General features: G+C 42.0%; 1 protein-coding gene across 15 annotated transcripts in view; it reads left to right on the top strand.

The window, feature by feature from the left end:
* SETD5 (SET domain containing 5) overlaps window positions 1-20108 on the top strand; it is a 118192-nt gene that overhangs the window by 65677 nt on the left and 32407 nt on the right. For 8 of the 15 annotated variants that reach the window (XM_082415569.1, XM_082415574.1, XM_082415570.1 and 5 more), the window contains 7 exons: window positions 1915-2159; window positions 5173-5229; window positions 7132-7599; window positions 10161-10459; window positions 11345-11478; window positions 11954-12042; window positions 12384-13228. In XM_082415569.1, the coding sequence (XP_082271695.1) occupies window positions 1915-2159; window positions 5173-5229; window positions 7132-7599; window positions 10161-10459; window positions 11345-11478; window positions 11954-12042; window positions 12384-12992 (1901 nt within the window). In that variant the 3' untranslated portion in view covers window positions 12993-13228. Of the gene's footprint in view, window positions 1-1914; window positions 2160-5172; window positions 5230-7131; window positions 7600-10160; window positions 10460-11344; window positions 11479-11953; window positions 12043-12125; window positions 12193-12383; window positions 13229-20108 lie in introns of those variants that run through there. The other 7 variants (XM_082415563.1, XM_082415564.1, XM_082415572.1 and 4 more) reach the window with 3 other exon arrangements.

Consider the following 20108-nt stretch of genomic DNA (forward strand, 5'->3'; position numbering starts at 1 on the left):
CTTGGGAATCATTTGAGTAAAGGGAAAAAACCATAAAAGATAGGTTTAACCACATGAAATTTGATAGCTGTGTATGGCACAAAGAAGAAAAATGAAACTTGAAAAAAACAATTTTGTAAATATAGTGCTGTTCGTAGAAAAAAGTAGACAGATTACCACTGGCCCATAAACCTCATAAGGGCAGGTGTCAGGTCTCTTGTTGAATATATCATAATAAGTACTCAGTAAATATATTTTAAATGAATGACCTTTAAGTTGATTTTGGGGGTGGGAGAGTTCATCTGAACTTTATAACTTTTCTACAATCAACTTTATCACTTACATAATTGCCTTTAGTAGTTACAGCATTGGACCTAGCAGTATAGCAGTCTTTTGAAAGATTCACTGTTTAAGACTCTTGAAATATATAAACCTAACTATAAGTCATGAATCACATGTTTGTTTGTTTATACCTAGGCACTTTTCTAAAGGAGAAAAGAAAAATGAGTATCTGGAACAGAAGGAAAATACAAATATACTTCTAATCTAGGAAAATTTTTAAATTTTTATATATCTGAAAGGAAAAATATGTATCTCCAATGTTTTTTGCTTTTATTTCTTGTCTCTGCTTCAACCCCTACTGCCCTAGTTCAAGCCTCGTAACTCTTTCTGTTTACTCCATTAACTCCAAATAGTTTCCCAGTGTCCATTCTCATCCTAACCATTGCTACCAGGAGAATCTTTCTCAAGCACAGCTCTGATACTGTCCGAAAACTTTTCCTCAAAGACTTGGGGTAAATGTCACTCCTTCCACCAAGCCTTGGGGGTATAATTTAACCTAATGATTAAGAATGTAGGTGGGAACCAGATGACCTAGTCTTTCCCTCTTTGTACGTCAAATTCCTTATCTGTAAAGTGGGGATAACAATAGTACTGGGTTTATAGAGTTACTCACATTACATCTGATAATTCACATAAAGCACGTGGTATAGTGCCTGGTGTGTAATAAGCACTTAAAAGCATAATTTTTTTTTACTAACACATAGCAGTATGATCGCCTCTGTTGAGGTTCTTAAACTTATATTACACGTTTTATATATGTTTTCTTTTTCTTACACATTTGTAAACCCATTTAAAATAGAATACCTGATAACCATTTTCCCCCACTTACCTAGTTCAGTGGTTTCCATATTGTAGGTATTAAGTAAATGAATAGCTTTGAACTGTAAACGAATAAAAATAGATTTTTCCTTTGAGAAAGTGAGATAGGTGCATTGGCCTGAATGGTCAGTAAAATTTATAGCATATTAACTTCCTTTCTAAGCGGAACTAAGAAGTGTAGAGTAGAAAGTAGGATATTCCAATCAGAAAAAGAGTACCACCCTAGTTTTTGAAAATGATTGGGAGAAGTTTCTGTAGAAATGATTTCACACTTTGAAGCACTCTAAAACTAAGGGCTCAACGAGGATCAAGTAATCATGTGTAACTCTTTCCTACTAAAGCAGAATATTACATAAAGAGCTGCTAAGGAATGGCAAAAATATATAAAAGCTTGAAACTGAGCTGGTGACGTGGCAATTCAGTAGAGGGTGATTTTAACAAAGAGACACAGATTTGAGATTTTCAGAAATTCAGTGTGAAAAAACTAAATTTATATTTTCCACTACAAGAGATTAAATTAGCTCCAGGGATTAGTTATCAAAAGGGTCAAATTCATTTGGTGATTTTCTGGGAGGTAGAGAGTTTTGAGAATTACTTTAAGTGTGACAGTTAAAAAGTCTTTGGGCTTTTGGTTTGATTGCAGGAGATAACAATGGGATGAGGCAAAAGTGGAGTTACCAGCCATTGTGGGCTAGAGATTAATAATGGCTTCACTATGAAGCAGCCCTTTAGGATGTAATTTCAGACCTCTCATCCAAGCTTTGTATTTCACAGACTTGTTGAGCCCATTAAAGAAATGGAAGTCTCGCTATCTGATGGAGCAGAATGTTACCAAGTTACTGCGGCCTCTTTCTCCAGTCACACCACCCCCTCCCAATCCAGGCTCAAAGAGCCCCCAGCTGACCACACCTGGCCCATCTCACCCAGAAGAGGAGTGTCGAAATGGATACAGCCTCATGTTCTCACCAGTCACGTCTCTTACTACTGCTAGTCGCTGCAATACTCCTCTGCAATTTGAGGTGATTTGGGTTTGGTTGTTGGGAGTGCTGAATATGGAAATCATTATTTGCACCTCCTCATTTCAAATACATCACTCCAAATGTTTCTTTACCATGTTCTTCGCCCATCTTAGCAAGAGAATGGGAAACCTCAGGGTCATTGTGACCTATTACCTGGTAGCCTCTCATCTTGGCAGTCCCCATACTTCCCAAAATAGGAATAGTGCTCCCACAGGTGACACTCATCTTATCTTTTGCATGCAATTCATCAACCTCCATTACTTTAGGTGGTAATCATGCTAGATCTTTATCTTTACTGTATACCTTGGGTAAAATAGGCCTCTAGCTGTTTAGTAACCATTAATGACACCTGCCTGAGAGCTCAGGTTATACTGATTGGTTGGGCCTCTATTTCTAGGCCTTTAAATAAGTGAAGTGTCTTTGTTATTTTGCATTCTCGTGTGCCTAAGTAAACAGAGATTTAGAAAGCACTGAGGTATGGTTTATGGCAGTTTAGGGGTTTTTTTCATTCCCAGGTTACTTTCCCTTCTTGTCATGTATTAGGAATGAGAAGTAGAAAGAGCCTAGCAACATGCATTTATAAGAACCAGATTTATTACACTCACTCTCTGGTCAGCTGTTTCAAAAAGTTACTTCTGAATTGCTTTAGTATTCAAGTTTGAGTGACGGCAGCTTTACTGAATAAAATCCGTGTGCGTGCGTTAAAAAAAAAAACTCATCTATCGCATGTTGCTTTGATTTATAATTAAGTTAAACAGACACTATCTATTCCTTCTCAGAAAAATTTGTTCTGATGACTAAACACTCAGCTCTGACCCTACCTTGCACTTCTCCAGATGTGTTCTTTGATAAAGGTGAATGTTCTAATCAGTGCCGTCCTACCTATTCAGTTTTTATGAGAGCACGGAGATTAAAAAGACCTGAACCTTTAAATGACTAACTCAGAAAGAGGAAACTAGCAACCTTGAAAGTAAGAGGCAGCTGTATTCTGTACCTAAACTCGACCATGTTAACTTACTTTTGGAGCAAACCTTTTTGAGAAGGCGAAAAAAACCTTCTGGTTACATTTGATTTCTAGGGAAGTTACCCTTTACCAAATTCCCTGTGGCGTTCTTTTTAGTCAGATAGCAAAACAGCTGATATGGGCCTTACTGACTTTACTTGGATCTAATTGCAGTTGATTTTTCATTTAGCAGCTGAAGTTTGATGGTAAAATTTCGTTAGAGGACGTTCTCACTGGGAGGCAGTAGATTCTAGGAATAGAATTTCATACTTTATTATAATTAACGTTTTATTGTAATTAAAGGTGAAATTAGAAGGTGGGTTGCCATCTAGAACAGCCGGGTTTAGCACTCAGTGTATTTCCTACCCCTTGCAGCGTTTTGGATAACTGTGAAATTCTATGCAAATGTAAGGTGTTTTTATTTTCTATTTTTTAAAATCAAAGATCATTTTAGTGATGCATAGTCTAAGCATAATGTTAGAATACCAGGAGGGAAAGAAAATATTATAATACATTAAGTAGCCGATCCCGTCAAAAAGTTCAGTGCATGTTTTCACTGTTTTAGTCTCATGATTTAACTAAGAAAATTTGGCCTTTTTCATCAATTCAAAAAACAGATTTCATCATCTCGACCATCTTTATCACCATTCTAATTGCTGTACTCTCCTATATTCTAGTATGGGGAGGTGGGGAGCCTTATTTCCATCGAAGACTATGACACAGAGAAATAGCAGAAAGGTGTCACAAGTAAAGATCAGCTTGGTTGGGGGAAGAATATTTTTGAAAGGAGGAAAGTGAGAAATGCCAAGGGAAATAGTTGAAAAGATATGTAGTAGAAGAGAAGATCATGAGGAAAGGGAAGCATCAAAAAAAAAAAGAGTGAAAGCAACATTGGGAGGGCAAGTTTAATGAACCCCTCCTTTCCAGCAGAATAACCCTTCCCTTGTCTTCCTGCCTGGAGAGCCATACCCCAGTATCCATCTCACACATACTACCACCCCACCAAATAAAGTGAACACCAGTACCCCTGCTCTGCTGAAGCAGCCTCATTTCCCGCCCCAGGATGGGCCAGCCACCCAGGCCACAGCTGTCCAGAGCCTGTGATATTAGAGGCCCTCCCCTACCTTGCCCCTGAATCCTTGTCACAGCTACCACCGTCATTCTCTGCTTTTTTACCCCTCATACCTTCCCATCTGAACTTACTACCCAGTTCCTGTTTCATACGGGAGTGCTGCCTCACGCAAAAGCCGCCCGAACGGTAGCCCTGTTTAGGACCAGAGACTGGAAGTGTACACATCTGCCGGGTTTTTTTTTCTTTTTTCCCTCTATTCCTCAAAGTACAGTGGATTTTAATATCAGAGAAGAACCTTAGTGGGGGTGGTCAGATCCAGTTGGATTATGTTAAGAACCATCTAGCCTATGAGCTAGAGAATCCATCAATCATAACTTCTGCAACTGTCATTCAAGAAGAACTGGCCGTCTCCCTAGCCCTGTCAGCCCCCAACACGCTAAGCAGTTTCCCTGGGTAATGGTGGCAGGCCTGAGTCACACAGGAGAATTGAGGAAATGTGACATTCAGAAGAGGGTGTGGGGTGAAGAGAAAAGCTGCCCCTAAGCAGGAGGAATGAGTGGTAGGGTGCCCCTCAATAACAAGTACTGTAGGAAATCTCATCTAACAGAGAAAGACATATACTGTAATAGTGTAAATTCTTACCAATTTAACTCTTGGTATCTGCTTGAGATGTTTACTTACAGCATGATACATAACCAGTTTATCCTTAAATGCTTTCAAAGACGCCAGGAAGCATTTTAACAAGTCATTCTGTCCATCGAGATGAATTCTGCATTTGAACATTTCCCTTGTGCCTTCTTACCCTTCTCCCTGCCCCACCCCCACCCCCCAAAATTTGTGGCTAACCATCTATGCTTGCTTTTTTTTGCTTTATTTTTTGTTTGTTTTGTTTTGCTTCTTTGAGTAGATGAATAACAAGATGCTTTTCCCTCCTCTAGAACATATCCTCCCCTGAGAGTTCCCCTGCGAATAGGCCCGAGTCCCTGTCACCCGAGGTAGTTATCACACCATCTCAATCACACTTGGAGGCTGAGAGTGAGTGTGCATGAGTGTGCTCCTGCGTGTGTGGGGAGGGCTGGGGGATCTGAGTGAATGGGGTGATGGGCTGGAGGGTGGCCGATTGGTCACTGTAAGTTGAATGAATCTTCCCATGTGTGCCTGTGGTTACTCAGAACTCTCAATGTAGATGGAGGAAAATGAAGTAGTTTGTGTGTGTGTGTGTGTGTGTGTGTGTGTGTGGTGGGTTTGTTTTTGTTGTTTTTGGGGAGGTGGGGGGAAGGGTATGGCTGAAGAGTTTTCTTAAAGAATAGAATCTAGAAGTCAAGTTTAAAGGAGCTGAAGATGTGGTGGGAACCTTGTTAAAGTCTAACAGTGTGTTTGTTAAATAAGGAAGGTTATATCAACAGTTGGTAGGAGCTGTTTTTTGATCTTTATTATCTTGGGCAGCTTATATTGGAAAAGTTAGGCAGTGATTTATGCCTTATTCCCGGGTTAATCTGACAGCTGTTTAACTGGATGTTTTGAGCTTTGGTTGATAGATTAAGCAGATTCTTTAGAAAGGGAGAGTCATGCCTCTCAGCTTAAGTCGGCCCATGGCTCCTGTGACTCAGGGCTCCATTCTGCAGTGGTTGGGAAATGGTTGCTATACAAATGGTATCTCTTAGAATATCAAATCCTACTGCTATGGAGATGTTAAATTCATATTTTAGTGCTAGAGTTTCTTAACTGTTAAAAGATTTGGACAAACGTAGTAATGATTAACTCCATGAATCCACATGGAGCGTTTTTCCTCTTAAAGAGAAAGTTATAGTCTCTCATAACCTTTCAGAAATTAACTAAACTGTTAACCCCACACCCTTCCAGTAAAAAGTTAGTGCTAAATAAACTCAGTGACAGGTGACCAAATTCTGAATCAGTAGTATTTTATAGATCAATGTGAAACTGAAGAAGATTGTATTCTAGTGTACTAGAGGTCTTCTGGGTGTTGTTTACTCTATTTTGTAAGGAATGTAAAGCTCTCCCTCAGTTGCTAAAGATTCTAAGATAGCATAATTGGGAGGCTGACATGGTGTGTCATCTGGGTTTCTGGTACTGTTCTTTCTAGAGAGTTAGCTATAGCTGACATAGTGGCAGAAAATCTTGATGTTAGGAGGTAATGATGACCAAGTAGATGGGTTTATTTTTGGTACGTTTCAGCATTTCAGATGCTCTACAGTGATGAGCATTAGTGGTCTTGTGATATGTTAACATACATTAGAGGATGCAAAAAGAAGAATTGAGTGGCCAGAAAGCTTTATGAGAAATACATACTTAATAGTGAAAGCGAGTGAAGAACTGGTTGGTTGATGTCGTTAACTAATACCATTCTTCTTCCCTGAACCAGTAATTTAAATACTTGACTTTTCGTCTACTTTCTACTTTCTTTCGCCTTTTTCCCTCCTCCCACCTTCCATCAATATTAGTTTAGAAATGAATAACACCAGAAGCCAGTTATCTTAAGACACTGTTCTCACCTCTTTGGCTCCGTGGGGCTCAGGTACATCCCTCATTGTACTGCCAGTCCCTGAGTGTAGTGCACGGTGACTCGGCAAACCTGATGAAAGGCTAAGCAGGCAAAATAGTCACATTTGGCCAGTTATCTAATTCTGACTTTCCCAGTATTCTCCTCCAGAAAGACTTTAAAACAATTTGGGGAAGGCCAGGATTCTTTGGTAATCTGGCGTGTATACACTGGTATTACGTGGGACCTTTACAGATGTTAATGGCTTTCTCTCTTCTACTTTCGTCCCTCTTACCTATTCTTATTCACCTGTGCCCCCTCACTTCCCCTCTTTTCTGCCCTTTGACTTTTTCCTTTCTCCCCTACCCCATGTCTCCGTTGATTTTTATTCTTTCAGCTTTGTCACCGAAAAGACCTGGACTTGACAAAAGTAGGCTACCTTGACTCCAACACTAACAGCTGTGCTGACAGACCTTCCCTGATCAGCTCGGGTCATTCTGAGCTGACTCCTCATCCCTCTGTCGGACCCACCTCTGAGACTGGCTTTACAAGCAGGAGTGGAGATGGACATCAGACCCTTGTGAGAAACGCGGACCAGACGTTTCGGACAGAGTTTAACTTGATGTATGCCTACTCCCCATTGAACGCTATGCCTCGAGCAGATGGATTGTATCGAGGGTCTCCCCTAGTAGGGGATAGGAAGCCTTTACATTTGGATGGGGGCTATTCCCCTGCAGAAGGGTTTCCCAGCAGATACGAGCATGGTTTTATGAAAGACCTCTCTCGTGGATCCATGTCACCTGGTGGCGAAAGGGCTTGTGAAGGAGTCCCATCTGCCCCCCAGAACCCACCGCAGAGGAAAAAGGTAAGTGTTTCACATTTTATAGGCCCTTTTGAAGAACTTTAACTGAATAATTCAACATATATTTACTTGAGTTACCACTGTGTTTTCAGCACTGTTCTCAATGTGAGGAAAATGAAGATAAGTAAGACGGTCTCTTGGGATGTCTAGTGAAAGACTGTTTTAATATAATTTGATGAGTGCTGTAAATGTTAAGCAAATTCAAATGTCTACCATGTATGTGCCATACACATGGCTAGGCAATTCAAAGGATATAGCAGTGAAAAAGAATAATGCTACTTACATGTTTTATATAGTACTTTTCATGTTCTAGGCACTGTTAAGCTCTTCTTATGCATTTAACCTCACAATAATCCTGTAAGATGGGTAATTTCCCATTTTGTAGATGATGAAACTAAGGCAAGTTGAGTAACTTGCCCATGGTCACACAGCTAGTATATGGAAGAGCCAGGACACTACCCAGGTCTGTCTGATTCCAGACTGCACGCTCTTACTGCCACCATGCTATATTGCCTCCTAGGTTCCGCCCTAATGGAGCTTATAGCAAGTGAGACTGAGCTTAGCAGATAATTATATTAATGATGAGAAAGGAGTTGTTCAGATGTGATGAGAACAACTTAACAGGAAACCTGACCAAGTCGGATATGTGGAGGGTACTTGAGAACATACAAGAGGTTCGTAGCCAAGTTTGAGGGGTGGTAGAGTGCAAGGTGACAGGTCACTGATTTGGCTGATCTCAAAACAGGAAGTAGGAATCAATCAGCCAGCAAATTGAGGGGGTGAAGATCTTACAGAAGAGAGAGCAGAACAAGTAACTGTGACACTCCATTGAGTGGGCAGCAGGGATGTGATGTGGTTGCAGTTGAATGTTGCTCTGGTGGCAGGTGAATAGTGGGGATAGTCAGGAGGAGAATACAGAGGTGGGCGGGGCCAGGTCTCAGAGATCTGGTTTGGGGCTTGACTTGTAGGTGATGCCTGATCTATAAATTACAAAGCCAAAACTGTGCTTTTTTTATGTCTGTGGTTTTCAACTAGGGGCATTTGGAAATGCATAGGAGTATTTTGAGTTGTCACAGCAACTTCCATTTACTGGTCAGAGCTAGAGGTGTTTAATGTTGTGTGTGTGTGACAGTCTCACATAATTGCAAAATATCTGTGATACTCTTGTTCAAATGTAGCCTAGTGGCTTTTTGTCTTTGCATTACAGTGAAATACGTTACCAGAATTTATTAACCCCTTTCCATGATTGTGTATAGAAAATGCATACACAAAATTGTCTTACTTTGTGTTTTTGTTATAGTTTACATTTGAACAGAAAAATGAGAGCCCTAAGTGGGTAAAAGAAGGAGGAAACACTGGCAGATAATTTGTAATAAAATAGCATTGCGGGGAAAGTTCCCTGGCGGTCCGGTGGTTAGGACACCGTGCTTTCACTACGGATCGAACCCTGGTCGGGGAACTAAGATCCCACATGCTGCGAGGCGCAGCCAAAAAAAAAAAAAAAAAAAAATAGCACTGGGTTTAGAATACTGTTGCATGAACAGCACTGACTAGCAGGAACAAAAGTGGAAACAGTCTTTGGATTTCTGGTTTCATTTATTATGTGCAAAAGTGATTGAAATCATGATCTGTTATTTCAGAAATATTGTTGAGCACCTGCTGTCAACCAAGTTCTGCACTGTATGTTAAAGATAAAAAGCCAAATAAACTTGGTCTTTGCCCTTGTAGAACATGACAGTTTACAGGCATACAAGACATTGTAATAGGTCGAGAGGCAGTGTAAGCACGGTGTGCTGTAACAGCAGAGAGGAGGTGTACTAGGCAGGGCAGGGAGGAAGGGTTTGTTGTGGCAGTCAGGAAAGAATAAGGCAGAGGAATGGCAGATCGAGGAGAAGTTTCCAAGTACAGGCTTTCTAGAGCCGGCTTGCTAAAGTATAAACAGGAAATCATTTCCTTTCTCCTTTTACACTAGTTTCTCTATGTGTAAAACAGTAACAGTAATAAATCCCTGGGTATGTCTTGAAAAATTGAGCACATTTAAAAACACTGAAGCATTGGCTTTTTCTTTTTGGTTTTGTGTGTGTGTGTGTGTGTTTTGTTTTGTTTTGTTTTTAAACAACTAACTCTAGGGATTTCTGGGGAGTGAGGAAGATCTATCAGAATCACCTAGGAGACATTTTCAAACTACACAAAATCCCAGCTCTTCACCTTCCCTTTTCTAGGTGCTACCGTTGTTACAAATAGCTATGATAGCACACTTTTGTTGAAGGGAACTGTAATCTCACAGGTTTTTCTGAAGGCAGAATAAAGGTTGAGGTCTACTGGTGAATACCATTTTTCAAAAATGCCATCTCCTAGTGTATTCTCTTTTCCTTACCAGTTTCTGACTGATTTAAATAAGTAGCTGTGCTCAGGTCTCTCTCACACTTGGAAAAGTCACCTGTTGGTGCCTGCTTTGTTTGCATGGCTTGCTAGCAGTTTACTAGGGTTCTATCTTCTTTCCCCATTGCTAGTGATCCACTAATGATGTCTAGCTAGGGTCCTATTTCTTCTTTCCTTCCTAGGTATCCCTGCTGGAGTACCGCAAACGGAAACAAGAAGCCAAGGAAAATTCTGCTGGTGGGGGAGGTGACTCTACACAGAGCAAAAGCAAGTCTGCAGGAGCTGGGCAAGGCAGCAGTAACTCACTTTCTGACACTGGTGCCCATGGTGTGCAGGGATCCTCAGCCCGAACCCCATCTTCCCCTCACAAAAAGTTCTCCCCGTCTCATTCCTCTATGTCTCATTTGGAGGCAGTAAGCCCATCGGATTCCAGAGGCACTTCATCTCACTGCAGACCTCAAGAGAGTATCAGCAGTAGGTGGTAAGTTTATGTTTGATGCTTTAATGATTAAATTCAGGAGGGAAGTAAACATCTAGGCTCTTTACCTAAGATGCATGGAAACACTTATCTGAGAAAGCCAGCCAACAGTGCTATCTACCCTATTCAGCTGATTTAATAGTATCAGCCACAATCCACCAGCCCTACAGAAGCAAAGAATTGCCACCGAGCCTGCAAAACAACGTGTTGGATGGCATATAGCTGTGGACACAGTGGAGTTATTTTTTTCGCTGGGCACTAACACTGCCTCTTCTGTTTTCTCATTTCGTGTGAAAGGTAAGTCAGGATTTGAGCTCAGTTCCCCTTAAATTAACAACAGATATCTCAGTTCCACACGGCTAGCATATACAGAGAGATATGACACGTTCTGAAAGGATTTGTCTGGTTTAGGGGACACCACAAATAAATAATACTAATGTCAGGTACTGAGTATCAAATGAGTGAAATAAAGAATGAGGCATTTTAGGGATCTTGAACTGAAGAAACGAGGTCTGAGAAAGGAGAGACATGGCTCAAGGGAGTAATGTTCATTAATCTGTGAAACATTAAACTACTACCACGTGCCAGTCACATGAGTTCACAGAAGAGAAAATTAGCATTTCAAGATGGAGGTTAAAAGTAGACAGCTTCAAATCCCCCTTTTCCTCAATTGCTTTTTTTCTTTAAAAGTGTTTATTCTTAGGTGCCTGACATAGTTTGAGGCAGAGAAAATACCTTGTTTTAAATTGGTCCTGAAGAAAATAATGTTTAAAAAGAGGGTGTTCTAAGAGAATACGTTGTACAGTTTTTTGTCAGAGCTTTGTTTGTTCCAGACTCTTATTTCTAAAGTCCTGTGGCATAAACCTACACACCCTATTGCCTTCACAGGATGGTTCCCACATCAGTAGAACGACTCCGAGAAGGAGGGAGCATCCCCAAGGTCCTCCGAAGCAGTGTGAGGGTGGCCCAGAAAGGAGAGCCTTCTCCCACGTGGGAGAGTAACATCACAGAAAAAGACTCAGGTGAGCCTGTGGCCTTCTGCCAACCAGGTACAGGGACACGAGCCAGGCTCTACACAGTGCACACCAAATGCTGGGCTGAGGTGCGTCCATTTCTTAGGCAGTTGGGCTCCCGTTTATGCAGAGTTCCAGCTCAGTCTTGCTTTCACTCTTTTGGGCTACAGCATTCTTAAGATCTAGCATTGCTTGCTCTTTGTCTGCTCTTTTTTCCCAAAGGATACCTTTATATAACTCATCTCTCCAAAGCCCTGGGAATCACCTTGATGAAGGATGAAGAGAAAAAAGGAGACAGAAATCAGATCAGGCATTTAAACCACCCCATAATTAACCACTCCTTTTGCCCTTCTGGCATGCTGCGCTCACCTGATTTGTCAGAAAGAGAGCGGCATGGGTTGGTGCTGGCATTGGTGACTTGAATGAACAATGGATCTCTCACACTTATTCTAAGAAAATAAGTTGATTTTGTATTACCTTCCAGACCCTGCAGATGGTGAAGGCCCAGAGACACTGAGCTCAGCACTCTCTAAAGGAGCAGCCGTTTACAGCCCTTCCAGATACAGCTACCAGGTGAGACAAGAAAGTGCTCATCTCTGGGCATAAGAATGTGTTCTGGGTTCCAAATGTTTTGTGATCCTGGCCATCCTTTGCAGTTGAGATGCCGTCTTTGCATATAGTTTCAGCAGCTTTGGAGATAAGTCATCATCTGCTCACCTTCAGGTAATAAATCATGCCAGAAAAATTAAGTGACCAAAGACAGCCATTTTACTGTCCTTGGTATCCTAAAAAGAACAAATGTTTAAGAAGATGAAGAAAAAGAAAAAGTAGGATATTTTAAATATTCACAAGCCTAAATGGCTTAAATAGGGACTTTTTCACCTCCTTATGCTTTTCCTCCCAACTCTTTCTAGCTCCTGCAGTGTGATAGTCCACGGACAGAATCACAAAGCCTCCTTCAACAGAGTTCCTCCCCCTTTAGAGGACATCCCACCCAGTCTCCGGGATACAGTTATCGAACTACTGCACTGAGACCTGGGAACCCCCCTTCTCATGGTTCTTCAGAATCCTCCCTCTCTTCCACGTCCTATTCCAGCCCTGCCCACCCTGTGTCCACAGACTCGTTGGCCCCATTTACGGGGACACCAGGGTATTATAGCAGCCAGCCACATTCTGGAAACAGCACCGGCAGCAGTCTTCCAAGGAGGAGCTGCCCTTCTAGTGCTGCTAGCCCTACCCCGCAGGGCCCCTCAGACTCGCCGACCTCAGACTCGGTTTCCCAGTCCAGCACAGGAACTCTGAGTTCCACCTCCTTTCCTCAGAACTCTAGGTCGTCATTGCCATCAGACTTCCGGACTATCAGTCTGCCCAGTGCTGGGCAGTCAGCTGCCTACCAGGCCTCCAGGGTATCTGCGGTTTCCAATTCACAGCACTACCCACATCGAGGGAGTGGGGGTGTGCACCAGTACCGGCTCCAGCCACTGCAGGGGTCGGGGGTCAAGACTCAGACAGGACTTTCCTAGGGCTTCTGGATTTGGGCAAACAGAACTTGAATGAGCCCATAGCTGCTTCCTTCCAGCTGCCTCTGGAACCTAGGCCGAGCATATTGCTGGGGGAGGGGGGTACAAGGTGCCAGAGGATTGGGTCTGGTCAACAAGAAACAAGACTTGTGGTCGTGACTGGCTCTGGCCTTGGAGAAAGATGTAAATCTTGTCTGAAGCAGAGACTATAAAGAAGTTTCTCCCTGCTGTTAAGGGTACATTGTTGACAAGCAAATGGTGTTTCGGTTAGTAATGGTTCTAAGTGCAATGAGTTGTGTTGAAGCCTCCGTCTCCCATCCTTGCCTGTATCCTGTAGTCACTTGTGCAGTGAGGACATCTTTTTAAATCAAAAAAAAAAAAGTTTTCAAAGGAAAAAACGGTGAAAAGAGCCAATCTCAAAGCCCCAAGCCATCTGAGTAGTGTTAGGGTTTTATGCACTTAAGAAAAAAGGTAGGTATATAAGACAACCATTCCAAAAGCAGTTATCTGGCCAAGATGTGTCCACCCAAGAATATTCCTTACCTTTGTCTTAGAAACACCAAGAAAGAGGCAGGGATAGTGAAGCTTGGAGTGTGCTCTGACTGAGGGGTGCCTGGATCTCTGAGGAAGAGCTCATGGTCAACTCTTGATTATTCAGGAGCAGATTGTCCTAGTAGATTGTCTGAGCCCCCAGCTCGTACCATCCCACTCCCCTTCCCCAAGCTATTTCACAGCTCAGTGATCTATGAAGTAAGTAGGCAAAGAAAAGAGATACAACTGAGATGGGCCGATTGCATTGCTACTTATCAGCTTTTGGCAATAAATTTGATTAGGAAGGGTCCCAGGTGGTTTGGGAATTCTTTGAATTTTATTTTTTCTACTCCCAGTTAATCAGGAGTTGACGATCCCCTGAGTAGGACTGCCTCCGTGATTGGGGAGCATGCACTTGTGACTGCAGGGTAAGAGTGGAAAGATACGTTTGTGGAATGGCACCGACAGGACTGCGATTGTGTGTGGCATGTCCCACGTTTCTTTGGGAGATGCTTATTTGAGAGTGGCCCAGGTGAGAGTGTTATAAAGCCACCCACACACCTAATAACACTGTTCTGGATGAGAGATGAGAGCAGACTGGCTTCTCCCCATCAGTGCATTGTGCCTGTTGTACACCCCTGCAGGAGCCCTGGAGCCAGCCAGGTGGGGTACACAATCTTTTTAAATTCCATACGGTTGCCAGCTTATTTCTTTCACTTGTTTACTGTAATATCCGGCGTGTTTTTATTTATCTAATTTTGTATTCAGTTATAACCATGGTAGGGGTAGCAGATATCTGACAGGTGTAATCCCTGGTGCTGCAGTGGACCTTACTTCTTTCTTTTGGACAAGATAATACTGTGAGTCTCCCTCCTTCCTTCCCTCCAGTTTGTTTTCTCCTTTTTTCCCTCAGCCTCTTACATCCCCTTTCTTTCTACCCTCTCCTACAACTATCATATGCACAGTCTTCTCTCTTTGTGTGTGACTGTTACAAAATTTCACTTTTTCAAAATTGAAATCAGGTGTTTGCTCAAATGAGGGGAGATTTTTTTTTAATGCTGAGACTTCAGCAGAATACTTTTTTGTTTCCCCCACAAACCCATCAGTCTGGGAGAGCGTTGGGAGTGGAAATCATGTTGCCTGGGATGCTGGTTTCTTTGTATATTATATAAAACATATGTAAATGTCTCTCCATTTGGGCTGGGGTTTGCATTCTCCCCTTGGCTGTTAACCGAGGGGAGAGGCCAGCGGGCAGGCGGCCCTCACCCTGCCTGGCACGTGCAGAGACCCCAGCCACTCTGTGTGGGCAGGGTGCTGTCAAGACCAGACCTCTGGGGGGGGGTGGGGGCGGGGGGGTGGGGGGGACTCTTGGAAGGGAAGAAGTATCACTTCTTTCTCAAGTGGAGTGTTTACACCTTGCTGTAACATTTGAACTTTCACAAGAGATGTAATAATTTTGATAATAAAATTCTTAACCATAATAATCATAAGTTGAGAACTTCTTTGTCCAGTTCTGTGACCTTGCCTTGCCTGGTTTTCCTAACGCTGTCCTTACTTGAAGAGAGCAAAGATGGACCCACATTCAGGAAACTGTGCTCTTGGTGTTGTTTTGTCCATAATGGGGTCAGGAATACAGACTGATCTTCCTTCACCATTTTATGATTAAGATCAGGCTATAATCCTTTACTAAACAGCTACTGAGTGCTAGGCTATATGTAAGGTGCTGGGAATATGAAGATAAGACAGCCTCCTCCTCTATTACTAGGTACGTTGCTTTCGATGTGATATAAATATTAGAAGCTGAACTGTATTAAAGAAATAAGCAAGTGCACCTTGTATACAACTTCACAGTTAACCAGGCTCTTCCATTTATGTCATTGGTTGTCTCATTCATCCTTAGAATATGTTAAGGTAGGTATATTATTCCCATTCTATAATTTTTTACTAGTTTCAGAGGATATAATGTGTCCAAGATTTCTCTCTTCTAAATGGCAGGCTCCAACTGACAGTCTTGGAAATTTTGCAGTTTACCCAGGAAACAAAGAGAGATAGCTAGAGATGCTTTGAAACTGACTAGAAATCACTTAACTAGCCGGAAAAGTATATCATACCAGTTCTTGCCTTAAAAAGCAGTCTGGGCTTTTTAGCCTTCAGGCATCAGTTTGATGGTGCATGGTTCTCTGTTTACTAAAGGTCACCCTGAAGAAAAAAATGCACTATTGTCCAAATGGAGTAGGCCGTTTACTTTGAAACTACACTGATAATCAGTTCATCAGCACAGCCTTCATAACCTGCTATGAGGCTCAGAGACAGAAAGGTTCCTGTGCTGAAGATGAATAAAGGAAACAGCTTGGAGAAAAAGCATAGTTACTGAAGGAGATGGTGTTCCCCTATAACTTTTCCCTGCTCCTACACTCAAAACTTACTCTGAGATACAAAACCTTGGGCAACTTTATAGGAAAATTACACATCCCCATGAGCCTCAAAACACCAATAGCCACAAGACCTTCATGGTATCACGTTCTGTTCCAGAGGAAGCAATGGTGTGTCTGATGGGTCTCAGAACTCCAAACGAGCACTCACTTGGAAGTTCAGCGAGCCAATTTGAGAACAACAGTCAAACTAGAAGGGATTTGCAGTGCGTGCAAAGGTGCTTGGGTAAGTCTGAAGGGGCTGGAGCAGTCTGGGCCCAAGAAAATTCTAAACAGCAAAGCTCCCAGGACAGAGCTCCACACTGAAAAGAAACTCCTGATAGAATCCAAATTGAGCAGGAGAGGTGGAGGATCACATTAAAGTATTTTGAATGAGTGAAACTAGGATTGTCCATAAAAGTGTTAAATAACTTACCTTGTTCTTTAACTCCTGAGAGAAACAGTTGGTCATAGATTGTTCTGCTGGGGCTTCCCTGGTGACGCAGTGGTTAAGAATCCGCCTGCCAGCGCAGAGGACATGGGTTCGAGCCCTGGTCCGGGAAGATCCCACATACCGCAGAGCAACTAAGCTCGTGCGCGGTAACTACTGAGCCTGTGCTCCAGAGCCCAGGAGCCACAACTACTGAAGCCCGCTCGCCTAGAGCCCATGCTCCACAACAAGAAAAGCCACCGCAATGAGAAGCCTATGCACCGCAACAAAGAGTAGCCCCCGCTCGCTGCAACTAGAGAAAGCCCGCACACAGCAACAAAGACCCAACACAGCCAAAAATAATACAAATAAATAAACTTGTAAAAAAAATAAATTGTTCTGCTGAATGTCAACTGCTATTGTTTGCACAGTGCATATTTTAATATTTTACACACACAAAAAAAAATGTGCTGTAAAACCTTGAAACTAGAAAAAAATCATGCCTCCCTTTATTTACCCATAAAAATGGGTAACTGAAAGTACCATAGTCAAATTCCAAACAGTTACAAGAAAGGAGCAGAATAATATCCCCACAGATAAAAGCATGCTAATGAAATAGGACAGGAAAAGGAAATAACAGGTATACAGATTGGGAAAAAAGAAATGACTGTTCACAGAGGACATAATTGTCTTATAGAAAATCCAAAAGAATTGACTCCCCCCAAAAAAATAAAAAAATGCAACTAATAAGCAGTTATAGCAAGGTTGCAAGGTATAAGGTTAATGATACAAATGTCAATTGCTTCCCTATATATGAACAACAACTGGAATTTGAAAGTTTAAACAATAACATTTGCATTAGAACCGAAAAAATGAAATAGGTATAAATCTAACAGAATATCTAAAAGACCTATATGGGTAAAACTACAGAATTCTTGATGAAAGAAACCAAAGAACTAAATAAACAGGGATATTCCATGGCCATGAATGGGAAGACTCAATGTCAGGATGTCTGATCTCAACTTGACCTTTAGATTTGTAATCCCAATCAAAATCCCAGCAGATAGGGCTTCCTTGGTGGTGCAGTGGTTAAGAACCTGCCTACCAATGCAGGGGACACAGGTTTGAGCCCTGGTCTGGGAAGATCCCACATGCCATGGAGCAACTAAGCCCGTGCGCCACAACTACTGAGCCTGCACTCTAGAGTCTGCGAGCCACAACTACTGAGCACACGTGCCACAACTACTGAAGCCCACACGCCTAGAGCCCGTGCTCTGCAACAAGCCACCGTAGTGAGAAGCCTGCCCACCGCAACGAAGAGCAGCCCTCGCTAGACGCAACTAGAGAAAGCCCGCGCGCAGCAACAAAGACCCAACACAGCCAAAAATAATTAAATAAAATAAAATCCCAGCAGGTTATTTTGTGGATATCAACAAAATTATTCTAAAGTTTATAGGCAGAGGAAAAAGACCCAGAATAGCCAACACAGTGTTAAAAGGGAAGAATGAAGTCAGCCGGCCTTTGAGACTTACTATAAAGCTACAGTAATCAAAACAGCATGGTATTGGAATAAGAATAGACAAATAGGTTGATAGAGCACCCGGAAACAAACCCACACAAATACAGTCAACTGATATTTGACAAACAAGGGCAATACAGTGGAGAAAAGATAGTCTTCAACAAATGGAGCTGGATCAATTGGACATCCACGTGCAAAAAATGAATCTAGACACAGACCTTAAACACTCTTCACAGGACTTCCCTGGTGGTGCAGTGGTTAAGAATCTGCCTGCCAATGCAGGGGACACGGGTTCGAGCCCTGGTCCGGGAAGATCCCACATGCCCATGGAGCAAGTAAGCCCGTGTGCCACAACTACTGATCCTGCACTCTAGAGCCCGAGAGCCACAACTACTGAGCCTGCATGCCACAACTACTGAAGTCCTCACACCGCATCGAACAGTAGCCCCTGCTCGACGCAACCAGAGGAAGCCTGCGTTCAGCAACGAAGACCCAATGCAGCCAAATAAATAAACAATTTTTTTTTTTAAATGAATCCGCCTGCCAGTGCAGGGGACACGGGTTCGAGTTTTGGTCCGGGAAGATCCCACATGCCACGGAGCAACTAAGCTGGTGTGCCACAACTACTGAGCCTGCGCTCTGGAGACCACGAGCCACAACTACTGAAGCCCACACACCTAGAGCCCATGCTTCGAACAAGAGAAGCCACCACAGTGAGACGCCCACGCACCGCAACAAAAGAGTAGCTCTCACTCGCTGCAACTAGAGAAAGCCCGTGCACAGCAACGAAGACCCAACACAGCCATAAATAAACAAATAAATTTAAGGAAAAAAGCAAACAAACAACTCTTCACAAAAACTAACTCAATGTATCACAGACCTAAATGCAAAACTATACCTAGACAATAACAGAAAATCTAGAAAACCTTGGGTTTGGCGATGACTTTTTAGATTCAACACCAAAACCACCATCCATGAAAGAAATAATTGGTAAGCTGGACTTGATTAAAATTAACATCTGTTCTGCAAAAGACACTAACAGAGTGAGAAGACAAGCCACATACTGGGAGAAAATACTTGCAAAAGACATCTCTAATAAGGGACTGTTACCCAACATACAAAGAGCTCTTAAAACTCAACAAGTAAACAGACAATGTAAAGCAATCTTAAGATTTAGTGCAATCCTTACCAAAATTCCAATGGCATATTTCACAGAAATAGAGCAAACAATCCTAAAATATATGTGGAACCACAAAAGACCCTGAATAGCCAAAGCAATCCTGAGAAAGAACAAAGCTGGAGGCAGGCATCATGCTTTCTGATTTCAAACTATATTGCAAAGCTGTGGTGATTACAACAGTATGGTACTGGCATTAAAAAAAAGACACATAGATAAATGGAACAGAACAGAGAACCCAAAAATAAACTCACACATATATGATCAATTAATTTATGACAGAGGAGCCAAGAATATACAATAGGGAAAGGACAGTCTCTTCAATAAGTGGGAAAACTGGACAGCCACGTCTAAAAGAATGTAATGGGACCACTATCTTATACCATGTACAGAAATTAACTCAAAATGGATTAAAGACTTGAATGTAAGACTTGAAACTGTGAAACTCCTAGAAGGAAACAGGCTGTATGCTCCTTGCCATCGGTCTTGATGATGATTTTTTGGATTTGACACCACACGAGCAACAAAAGCCAAAGTAAACAAGTGAGACTACCTCAAACTAAAAATCGTCTGCACAGCAAAAGAAGGGAAACCACGGACAAAATGAAAAGGCAACCTACTGAATGGGAGAAAATATTTACAAATCATATATCTGATAAGGTGTTAGTATCTAAAAATATATAAAGAACTCATATAACTCAAAAAGAAAAATTGCAATTAAAAAATGGGCAGAGGATCTGAATATACTTTTCCAAGTAAGAGAGACAGATGGCAAACAGGACATAAAAGGTGCTCCACATCACTAATCACCAGGGAAATGTAAATCAAAACTACAATGAAATTCCACTTCACATCTGTTAGAATGGCTGTTATCAAAAAGACAAATCAGTTCAGTGAAGATGTGGAGAAAAGTGAACCCATGTGCACTCTTGGTGGGGATGTAAATTTTTGCAGCCTCCATGGAAACCAGTACAGAGGTTCCTCAGAGAATTAAAAATAGAACTACCATACGATCCAGCAATCCCACTTCTGGGTATTTACCTGAAAAAAA

Source organism: Balaenoptera physalus (genome assembly GCF_965194825.1).
Source record: "Balaenoptera physalus genome assembly, chromosome: 11".
Taxonomy (NCBI): domain Eukaryota; kingdom Metazoa; phylum Chordata; class Mammalia; order Artiodactyla; family Balaenopteridae; genus Balaenoptera; species Balaenoptera physalus.